Genomic DNA, 12,803 nt, shown 5'->3' on the forward strand with positions numbered 1-12,803 from the left:
CCAAAGGCTCGTGTGTACCCTGTACCGTCAGGAGGGTCCGGTGCCGTATTTAAATCAGCGCGAGCACCGCGTGTTGTGACGTGGCCGAGCGCGCAGCTGGACATCAAAGAGGATAAAAGCGACTGTCCGCGGGGTCGTTAAGCTCTTTTGACGAAAGGAGATACAGTGTTTGTGAGTTTCTGTCGTCGGTGACCAGTTCAGGAATGATTTCAGCACCGCGGACAGCGACGGACCGAACAAAACTCCCGTACTGTCACGAGTCTGTAAGGGTTTTATTTTTATTTCGCTTTTTTAAAAGTGATTTAACTGGCAATATGCGGTGATTTCCTGTGGTTGGGATTTAAATGTGATTTCACAAGTTATTCTGAGTCAAATGTGTGTCCGCCGTCCCGGCGAGTAACCTTGAACGCGCGCGTGATAGTGTGTTTCGAGCGCGAGATCTCTTTGTTTAATCTCGTGCGTGCAGAAAACAAACGTACTCCTCACGGCACCGATCAATAATCATTCTGTACAGGTTACACCGGTTGGTTTGATTGTGTTTTGATGGTTTTGGTATCATTGGTGTTTGTGTGTTAAATGATCGTCTCCTCGCGATCGATCGGTTGTGCTCGCGGGAGTCAGTAACAGTGTCTCTCTTCTTTCTGAGACAGTTACCGAGAGCGGCTTGCATGCATAATTAATGGAGCATTTAGTAACAACAGCCCAGAGCATTTAGTCTCGGTTTACCCGTACAAAAGTGTCGTACAGTACATCGGTTGTATATAGTAAAACGCCTGAATGATTAGCATATTCATGTACCATGTTATTTACTTATAACTATAAATACTTCAAATAACATACAAAACATGCATGGTATATGTCATAAAAATAAAAAAGTATTACCAACAAAATTTTACCAGTTGTACATGGTCCTTGACCACCATGCATGCTTTCATTAGGTCTTTTCACAACATCTTTTAGTTCTGGATCCTTCTGAGTGTAATTCGGGGAGTTCAACAGGTAAATGTGATGTTGTGCATTTATTTGACACCAGAGATGCCTTTTATCTGAGCAGTGCAGAAATTCTTGAGCTCTGTGCAAATGTTCAGTGCCAAAGATTGACCCCGTCCACAGCATTGTGTCAAGAAGACTCTCTCTCTCTTTCTCTGTGTGTGTGTTTGAATCAGTGCGTGCTGTCTCAGCCTGTTACTATATCAGAAGGAGCCATGAACTGGCAGGCCCTGCTACTGAAACAGAGCCAGTTTTTAAATAAACAGGTTGTCAGGACTGCCCATGTAATTATACTGTCCCTTGCAGTCTGAATAATCTTTATCTGACCTTTTGATGTCCAAAGATAAAGAATAACACATTGTAATGGCCTTTTATATGTTGTGTTTTAAGTGTCGGTGTGATAGCAGGAACCCACTGACCGGTGAGCTTCAAAATGTTAGTGTGGTTTGGTGCTGTTGTTTGTCATTGAATGGGCTTTCTTATTATAGTCTTCCAGTGTATCATTATAGGTTTGATCATTCTGGTTTGTGAAAACAGCAAATCGGTACTGCAAGAGAAAGAGGTGAAAAGGCAGGGAAAGTGTGGGGGATGGAAGGACCCATGGCTCATGCTGATGTTAGTGTGTGTCGGCAGTGACAGATGGCCAGTCTCTCTGATGTTTGTGTGTGTCCATGCACACTGGCAATGAAGTGTCCATTAAATTATAAGGTCATCACTGGATTAATCTATAAGATGATGACAACATCACTGCATTACTGTTTGAACTAATGATGACATCACTGACTGCATTATTATTTTCAAGATCATTAGCTCACAAAATGCAGTGATGAGCTAACAATGACACCACTGCACTACTCTGAGCTAATGATCATGACATTACTCTGAGCTAATGTTAAAAAACATTGCATTAAGATAATGACAAATATCACTGCATTACACTGAGATAATGACAACATCACTGCATTACTCTGAGATAATGACAACATCACTGTATTACTCTGAGATAATGACGACATCACTGCATTACTCTGAGATAATGACGAAATCACTGCATTACTCTGAGATAATGACGACATCACTGCATTACTGAGATAATGACAACATCACTGCATTACTGAGATAATGACGACATCATTGCATTACTCTGAGATAATGACGACATTACTGAGATAATGACGACATCACTGCATTACTGAGATAATGACAACATCACTGCATTACTGAGATAATGACGACATCACTGCATTACTGAGATAATGACAACATCACTGCATTACTGAGATAATGACGACATCACTGCATTACTGAGATAATGACAACATCACTGCATTACTGAGATAATGACGACATCATTGCATTACTCTGAGATAATGACGACATTACTGAGATAATGACGACATCACTGCATTACTGAGATAATGACGACATCACTGCATTACTGAGATAATGACGACATCACTGCATTACTGAGATAATGACAACATCACTGCATTACTCTGAGATAATGACAACATCACTGCATTACTCTGAGATAATGACAACATCACTGCATTACTCTGAGATAATGACAACATCACTGCATTACACTGAGATAATGACAACGTCACTGCATTACTGAGATAATGACGACATCACTGCATTACTCTGAGATAATTACAACATCACTGCATTACTGAGATAATGACGACATCACTGCATTACTGAGATAATGACGACATCACTGCATTACTCTGAGATAATGACGAAATCACCGCATTACTCTGAGATAATGACATCATCACTGCATTACACTGAGATAATGACATCATCACTGATATCACTGCATTACACTGAGATAATGACAACATCACTGCATTACTCTGAGATAATGACGAAATCACTGCATTACTGAGATAATGACGACATCACTGCATTACTGAGATAATGACAACATCACTGAATTACTCTGAGATAATGACAACATCACTGCATTACTCTGAGATAATGACAACATCACTGCATTACACTGAGATAATGACAACATCACTGCATTACACTGAGATAATGACAACATCACTGTATTACTCTGAGATAATGACAACATCACTGTATTACTCTGAGATAATGACAACATCACTGCATTACTCTGAGATAATGACAACATCACTGCATTACTGAGATAATGACAACATCACTGCATTACTGAGATAATGACAACATCACTGCATTACACTGAGATAATGACAACATCACTGTATTACTCTGAGATAATGACAACATCACTGCATTACTCTGAGATAATGACAACATCACTGCATTACTGAGATAATGACAACATGACTGCATTACTGAGATAATGACAACATGACTGCATTACTCTGAGATAATGACGACATCACTGCATTACTGAGATAATGACGACATCACTGCATTACTCTGAGATAATGACGACATCACTGCATTACTGAGATAATGACAACATCACCGCATTACTCTGAGATAATGACAACATCACTGCATTACTGAGATAATGACGACATCACCGCATTACTCTGAGATAATGACAACATCACTGCATTACACTGAGATAATGACATCATCACTGATATCACTGCATTACACTGAGATAATGACAACATCACTGCATTACTCTGAGATAATGACGACATCACTGCATTACTCTGAGATAATGACAACATCACTGCATTACTCTGAGATAATGACGAAATCACTGCATTACTGAGATAATGACGACATCACTGCATTACTGAGATAATGACAACATCACTGCATTACTCTGAGATAATGACAACATCACTGCATTACTCTGAGATAATGACAACATCACTGCATTACACTGAGATAATGACAACATCACTGCATTACACTGAGATAATGACAACATCACTGTATTACTCTGAGATAATGACAACATCACTGCATTACTCTGAGATAATGACAACATCACTGCATTACTGATATAATGACAACATCACTGCATTACTGAGATAATGACAACATCACTGCATTACACTGAGATAATGACAACATTACTGTATTACTCTGAGATAATGACAACATCACTGCATTACTCTGAGATAATGACAACATCACTGCATTACTGAGATAATGACAACATGACTGCATTACTGAGATAATGACAACATGACTGCATTACTCTGAGATAATGACGACATCACTGCATTACTGAGATAATGACGACATCACTGCATTACTCTGAGATAATGACGACATCACTGCATTACTGAGATAATGACAACATCACTGCATTACTCTGAGATAATGACAACATCACTGCATTACTCTGAGATAATGACAACATCACTGCATTACTGAGATAATGACGACATCACCGCATTACTCTGAGATAATGACAACATCACTGCATTACTGAGATAATGACGACATCACCGCATTACTCTGAGATAATGACAACATGACTGCATTACTGAGATAATGACGACATCACTGCATTACACTGAGATAATGACAACATCACTGTATTACTCTGAGATAATGACAACATCACTGCATTACTCTGAGATAATGACGACATCACTGCATTACTGAGATAATGACGACATCACTGCATTACTCTGAGATAATGACAACATGACTGCATTACTCTGAGATAATGACGACATCACTGCATTACTGAGATAATGACAACATCACTGCATTACTGAGATAATGACGAAATCACTGCATTACTGAGATAATGACGACATCACTGCATTACTGAGATAATGACGACATCACTGCATTACTGAGATAATGACGACATCACTGCATTACTGAGATAATGACGACATCACTGCATTACTGAGATAATGACGACATCACTGCATTACTGAGATAATGACAACATCACTGCATTACTGAGATAATGACGAAATCACTGCATTACTGAGATAATGACAACATCACTGCATTACTGAGATAATGACGAAATCACTGCATTACTGAGATAATGACGACATCACTGCATTACTGAGATAATGACGACATCACTGCATTACTGAGATAATGACGACATCACTGCATTACTGAGATAATGACGACATCACTGCATTACTCTGAGATAATGACGACATCACTGCATTACTCTGAGATAATGACGACATCACTGCATTACTGAGATAATGACAACATCACTGCATTACTCTGAGATAATGACAACATCACTGCATTACTCTGAGATAATGACAACATCACTGCATTACTGAGATAATGACGAAATCACTGCATTACACCTGAGATAATGATGACATCACTGCATTACTCTGAGATAATGACGACATCACTGCATTACTCTGAGATAATGACGACATCACTGCATTACTGAGATAATGACAACATCACTGCATTACTCTGAGATAATGACGACATCACTGCATTACTGAGATAATGACAACATCACTGCATTACTGAGATAATGACGAAATCACTGCATTACTGAGATAATGACGACATCACTGCATTACTGAGATAATGACGACATCACTGCATTACTGAGATAATGACGACATCACTGCATTACTGAGATAATGACGACATCACTGCATTACTCTGAGATAATGACAACATGACTGCATTACTCTGAGATAATGACGACATCACTGCATTACTGAGATAATGACGACATCACTGCATTACTCTGAGATAATGACGACATCACTGCATTACTGAGATAATGACAACATCACTGCATTACTGAGATAATGACGACATCACTGCATTACTCTGAGATAATGACAACATCACTGCATTACTGAGATAATGACAACATCACTGCATTACTGAGATAATGACAACATCACTGCATTACACTGAGATAATGACATCATCACTGATATCACTGCATTACACTGAGATAATGACAACATCACTGCATTACTGAGATAATGACAACATCACTGCATTACTGAGATAATGACAACATCACTGCATTACTGAGATAATGACGACATCACTGCATTACTCTGAGATAATGACAACATCACTGCATTACTGAGATAATGACAACATCACTGCATTACTGAGATAATGACGACATCACTGCATTACTCTGAGATAATGACGACATCACTGCATTACTGAGATAATGACAACATCACTGCATTACTGAGATAATGACAACATCACTGCATTACTGAGATAATGACAACATCACTGCATTACACTGAGATAATGACATCATCACTGATATCACTGCATTACACTGAGATAATGACAACATCACTGCATTACTGAGATAATGACAACATCACTGCATTACTGAGATAATGACGAAATCACTGCATTACTGAGATAATGACGACATCACTGCATTACTGAGATAATGACGACATCACTGCATTACTGAGATAATGACGACATCACTGCATTACTGAGATAATGACGAAATCACTTCATTACTGAGATAATGACGACATCACTGCATTACTCTGAGAATTACGACATCACTGCATTACTGAGATAATGACAACATCAGTGCATTACTCTGAGATAATGACGACATCACTGTATTACTCAGTGTAATGCAGTGATGTTGTCATTATCTCAGAGTAATACAGTGATGTTGTCATTATCTCAGAGATAATGACGACATCACTGCAATACTCTGAGATAATGACGACATCACTGCATTACTCTGAGATAATGACAACGTCACTGCATTACTGAGATAATGACAACATCACTGCATTACACTGAGATAATGACGACATCACTGCAATACTCTGAGATAATGACGACATCACTGCATTACTCTGAGATAATGACGACATCACTGCATTACTCTGAGATAATGACAACATCACTGCATTACTGAGATAATGACGACATCACTGCATTACACTGAGATAATGACGACATCACTGCAATACTCTGAGATAATGACGACATCACTGCATTACTCTGAGATAATGACGACATCACTGCATTACACTGAGATAATGACGACATCACTGCAATACTCTGAGATAATGACGACATCACTGCATTACTCTGAGATAATGACAACGTCACTGCATTACTGAGATAATGACGACATCACTGTATTACTCTGAGATAATGACAACATCACTGCATTACTCTGAGATAATGACGACATCACTGCATTACTCTGAGATAATGACAACATCACTGCATTACTCTGAGATAATGACAACATCACTGCATTACTCTGAGATAATGACGACATCACTGTATTACTCTGAGATAATGACAACATCACTGCATTACTCTGAGATAATGACGACATCACTGCATTACTCTGAGATAATGACGACATCACTGCATTACTCTGAGATAATGACGACATCACTGCATTACTCTGAGATAATGACAACATCACTGCATTACTCTGAGATAATGACAACATCACTGCATTACACTGAGATAATGACAACATCACTGCATTACTCAGAGATAATGACAACATCACTGCATTACTCTGAGATAATGACAACATCACTGCATTACACTGAGATAATGACAACATCACTGCATTACACTGAGATAATGACAACATCACTGCATTACTCTGAGATAATGACGACATCACTGTATTACTCTGAGATAATGACAACATCACTGCATTACACTGAGATAATGACAACATCACTGTATTACTCTATGACTTAATGATGGTGACACCACTGCATTACTCTCAGCTGATGATGACATCACTCCATTACTCTGTGAGTTCAAAGTAATGCAGTGATGTCATCATAAGCTCTAAATAATGCAGTGATGAGCTAATGATGACATCACTGCACTACGCTGCAAAAATGACTAATACCACCATCTAATGTCACTGACTAGCAAATAAGTTCATGGCAGATGTAACTAAATACTAGTGGCTAATTTTCATGCCCAAACTTCCGTTTTCAGTGGAAACTGCTACAACAGAGGACAGAAAACTACATTCATGAAGCCATTTTTCATGGATTGTTTAACATCTAGCAGCCCAAGGTAATGGAATTTATGATCAGATCAGACGGACTCTCTCTCTCTCTCTCTCTCTCTCTCTGCTGTAGTTCCATAACCTTCAGGAGTTGAGACACAGCGCATCTCTAGCCAATAAGGTCTTCATTCAGAGAGACTACACTGATGGCACCATCTGCAAGTTCCAGACCAAGTTCCCATCCGAGTTAGACAGCAGGGTAAGTGTGAGTGAGTGAGTGAGTGTGTGTTTGTGTGGCAGAACAAAAGAAAGACAACGCAAGTAAAAAGGGGAGGATGAGAAAAAGACGACAAGGCTCTTCACTCAGAGAAACTCTGCTCTTCAGCAAAAGCACTGCTGAGCCTGCAAACTCCACACAACACACACATAATGAGCTGCTAATAGAGCTGATAATAGAGCCGTTTAAAGGTGTAAGATCATGTTACAGACGGCCACTAAAGACTTGCTGAGTAAAGGCAGGGTGAGAGAGTTTAACATGTAAAGCATTCTGTGCCATTCTCACAATCTGTTTATTATGATGGAATCAAGTGTTTTTATAACTTCCGTCACCTGATCTGAGTCAGATTTTGAATCAAACCCACTAGTTTCTGCCATATAATGAACTCCCTGGTGCTCTCTAATTAGCTTGCTTATCTTGTCCTTGTATCCCATTGGTCAGATTGAGAGGACTCTGTTTGAGGACACAGTGAAGACGCTGAATAATTACTATGCAGAGGCGGAGAAGATAGGAGGCCAGTCCTATCTCGAGGGCTGTCTGGCCTGCCTCACGGTTTACCTTATATTCCTGTGCATCGAGACACGCTATGAGAAGGTATATTATCAGTTCCAGATAAACACACCCCGAAATGACACGTCAAAAGAAAGCTAACTTTCATTGGTTACTTTACATGATGGTTTTTGCAGAATATGCAGAATAAAAATGATGCTGATAGTCAAAAGCATGGGTATGTGTGTTTGTGCAGGTGCTGAAGAAGATCTCGCGGTACATTCAGGAGCAGAATGAGAAGATCTATGCTCCGCGAGGTCTCCTCATCACAGACCCTATAGAGAGAGGCATGAGGGTCGTATCCTTACACAGTCTACAAACTACTGTGTGTCTGTGTGAGAACAAATGATCAGAAGGTGCTTATTCTTCAGAAACTCATGTTAGTCCACTCGTGGAATACAGTGAACAAAATATGGAATGCAGTCAAATGATGTTTTTAGTTTATATATTAAGAACAAATTGAATATCAATACAACAGATGTTGCAAGTCAGACAAGATAAATATTGCTCTTTGTTATTAAATTAATTTATTAATAAAGATATTCATATATTTAAGATTTATTTTTATATATTTTTTTGCAATAAATTGAATATCAGTTCAACAAATTGTTGATTTTCAAATAAATATCAAATGTTATTTTTCATCAAATTACATTTTTAATTAAGATTTTAATTTAATATTTAAATTTATATTTTTTATTGTACATTAAATATATTTTTTGTGCCTTTTATTGTAATTGGACAAGGGTTATAATCATCCACTACAACTAAAACAATTAAAAAAACACTTTCATTACTTGAAATAAATTAATATATATATATATATATAAAAAAGGTCAAGGCATTTCTCATTTTCATTTAGTTTAAGTTCAAATACTAAAATAACTAAAACTAAATAAACTAAGACTAAAAATTTAATAAAAAATTATATTGACAAAACCTAATAACTAAAACTAATAAAAATGATAAAACACACAGCAAAATTGATACAACTTTTACTAAAATTAAAAGAAAACAAAAAAATAAATCTAAAATCAAAAAACTATTTTGTCCATACACATGGCAGGTAGTTTAGTATGAGAATATGTGTAAAGTTATTTCTTTCACTAGTAGTTTGTGCATGTAAGGTTGTTTAATGCTGTGTGAGTTATTCTCTTAACCCGAGTGTGTGTTAGATTGAGATCAGTGTGTATGAGGATCGCGGCTCCAGCGGCTCAAGCTCAGGAAGCAGCACAACCAGCAGCAGCGGACGATGATTCACACACACACACACCAGACGCTGTAACATTCACCCATCCACACGCACTCACTCGCCCACGTGTGACGCCTTCATTCTGTCGCCCACTGAACACACACGCAGACTGTTCAGCATTGCCAAACAGAAACACACCTGACATGAACTGCCTCCACAAGACACATCAGCTGTAAGCAGCGCGTCATTACCTCAGTCATCTGAATAGATGTTACCGCGACCCTCCAGCACATTCACACACCTGCAGTTGTTGCACATACGAGTCCCTAGCTATGGAAGCTTGTTTCCCCACAGAATAAAAAATAGAAAAGGTAATCATGACTTTTTTTTTTTTTTGCAATTCTGAGGGAAAAAATTTGAATTGTGAGATTGCGAAATGTAAACTTAGATTAAAGGGAAAAAAGTAAGAATAGTGAGATGTAAACTGAAAATTCTGAGGGGAAAAAAGTCAGAATTGTGTGATGTAAAAAGAATTCTGAGGGGGGAAAGTCAGAATTGCGAGATGTAAACTCAAAATACAGAGAATATTTATTTTTTTAGAATTGCGAGAACTCAGAATTGCAGTAAAAAAAAAAAAAAAAAAAAAGTCAGAATTGCGAGATGTAAAATGAAAATTCCAGGAAAAAAATTCTGAATTGCGAAATGTAAACTTAAAATTCCAATAATTTTTTTTTTAGAATTGCAAGATGTAAAAAAAAAAAAAAAAAGTCAGAATTGTGACGTAAACTCAAAATTTGGAGTGGAAAAAGTCAAAATTACAAGTAAAAAAAACATCAGAATTGCAAAAAGAACACTCAAAATTCAGAGAAATTTTTTAGAATTGCGAGATGTAAACTCAGAATTCCAATAAAAAATGTCAGAATTGCGAAATGTAAACTCAGAATTCCAACTAATTTTTTTTTAGAATTTCAAGATGTAAACTCAGAATTCCAATAAAAAAGTCAGAATTGCGAGATATAAATTCAGAATTCAGAGAAAAAAATTTTGAATTGCAAGATATAATCTCAAAATTCAGATTTTTTTTTAGATTTGTGAGATGTAAACTGGAGGGAAAAAGTCAGAATTTCAAAATGAACACTCAAAATTCAGAGAAATTATTTTAGAATTTCGAGATGTAAACTCAGAATTCCAATAAAAAAAAAGTCAGAATTGTGAGATATAAATTCAGAATTCAAGAGAAAATGTTTTAGAATTGCGAGATGAAAACTCAGAATTTATAGTGGAAAATGTCAGAGTTACAAGATGTAAACTCAAAATTCCAATGAAATAGTTTAAAATTGCGAGATAAACTAAGAATTAAAAAAGGTCAGAATTGTGAGATAAAAAGTCACAATTACCTTCTTTACCTTTTTATTCCGTCGCAGATACAAGCTTCCATACTAGCTGTAGCATTCTGGGTAAAGCTCACATAAGCTTCTGTCACTGTAATATGCAATCTCACTCACAATGCCATGTGATGTAGCTGCCGATCGGCACACGAGTCTTCCATTTTCATGATTTTTGACTTTTTGTTTGAGTATTTGGAGATGAGCACTTTTACTCTATTTATTGACCTGAAGTCAGATTTTTGACTAGGATCAGCAGTTGTTCATGAGAGGACAGGGCAGATATCTGACCCTAGACACTGCCATCTTATTCCACGGGTACTATTTATGACTTTATTTATGATATGCTTTATTTCATAGTGTGCTAATCGTTCATGCTTTGTACTCATAATGCGCCGTCAGAGCAGAAACGAGTCCTGATGACGTGACTGCCAAGGGCCAGAGCTTCCTCACTGATCCTTCATCGTGAGCTTCCATTTCTACTGAGAACCTTTGGCCCCGATTTATGCAAAGATAAAGAGAAGTTGAGAATGCTTTTTCTGTTGTGTAGCAAAATAAATGAACAATGATGGTCAAACAAGCCAGTTCTGCATTTCCTTTTCAATCCAGATTTTATTTAAATGTTTTTTGTTTTTTTCTGAACAGGGTTTTATTTAGGCAAAGAAATGCTTTTAGGTTAAAAAAAAAAAGGATTGTTGTTTTTTTTTTCTGGCAAGATATCAATATAATGTGATTTTTGATACAAGTATCAGTTTAACAGATTTTGTTAAATGTCAAATAACATAAATATTAGGTTTAATATGTTTAATATTTATTTTTACGTTATATTAGATAATAATTTATATAAAATATCTCATATCTATTTCTTCTCACTAATAATAATTTCTCAGATTTGTGCATTTATTAAAACAGTAACAGCATCATTAAATTAACATTAATACATTTAGCACAAGTTTTTACCCAAAGCAACTTCCATTGCATTCAAGATAAATATAAGACTAAAACTGAAAAATGATAAAATGCTTAATGTTTATATTGATTTAGAGTGTTTATATTGATTTGGGCGTCACTTATAGAGTATAAAGTCAACAGGTAAGGTCAGTTCAGTCTTGAATGTTTGTCTCCATAAAGAGAAGATGCTCAGTGAACAAACATTAATGCAGAAACACTTCACAGCACCGCTGTGTTTTTCGGACAGTTAGTCTGTCTCTTGAGGTCCAAAAGAATGACTGGCACTCATCTGGTCACTCGGAGGTCTCTCTTCATCATGCTGACAGAGAGACTCTAACAGATCCTGTGAGACTGACCAGAACACAAAGACTCAACGCTGCCATCTGAGTAACACAGAGACAACAGAGACCAGGAGAGGCACAGGAAGACGAAAACTAGAAAAGGCAGGAGGGGAAGAGACGCTGCTCTCGTACCTGAAGGCCACCGCTGGAGAAACAGAGAGAGAGAGAATGATGATGGAGGACTGACGATACAGTTAAGGTATGAGAA

The 12,803-nt window shown here is 37.2% G+C and overlaps 1 protein-coding gene across 1 annotated transcript; it reads left to right on the top strand.

The window, feature by feature from the left end:
- The first annotated feature begins 161 nt into the window (after positions 1-161).
- On the top strand, positions 162-12,781 carry golga7ba (golgin A7 family, member Ba). Its single transcript, XM_067404141.1, has 5 exons — positions 162-263; positions 8,034-8,159; positions 8,619-8,771; positions 8,923-9,051; positions 12,581-12,781. The coding sequence occupies exons 1-5, from the start codon at positions 204-206 to the stop codon at positions 12,779-12,781; spliced, it is 669 nt and encodes a 222-aa protein (XP_067260242.1). The 5' UTR covers positions 162-203.
- Positions 12,782-12,803: the final 22 nt, after the last annotated feature.

Source organism: Chanodichthys erythropterus, chromosome 12 (assembly GCF_024489055.1).
Source record: "Chanodichthys erythropterus isolate Z2021 chromosome 12, ASM2448905v1, whole genome shotgun sequence".
Classification (NCBI taxonomy): domain Eukaryota; kingdom Metazoa; phylum Chordata; class Actinopteri; order Cypriniformes; family Xenocyprididae; genus Chanodichthys; species Chanodichthys erythropterus.

Excerpts from the sequence above, each read along its gene's own strand:
- golga7ba (XM_067404141.1), top strand. The coding sequence starts at position 204 with ATGATTTCAGCACCGCGGACAGCGACGGACCGAACAAAACTCCCGTAC. Across the intron at positions 8,160-8,618 it reads CATCCGAGTTAGACAGCAGG|ATTGAGAGGACTCTGTTTGA; the intron begins GTAAGTGTGAGT and ends CCCATTGGTCAG. Across the intron at positions 9,052-12,580 it reads TACACAGTCTACAAACTACT|AGAGACTCTAACAGATCCTG; the intron begins GTGTGTCTGTGT and ends TCATGCTGACAG.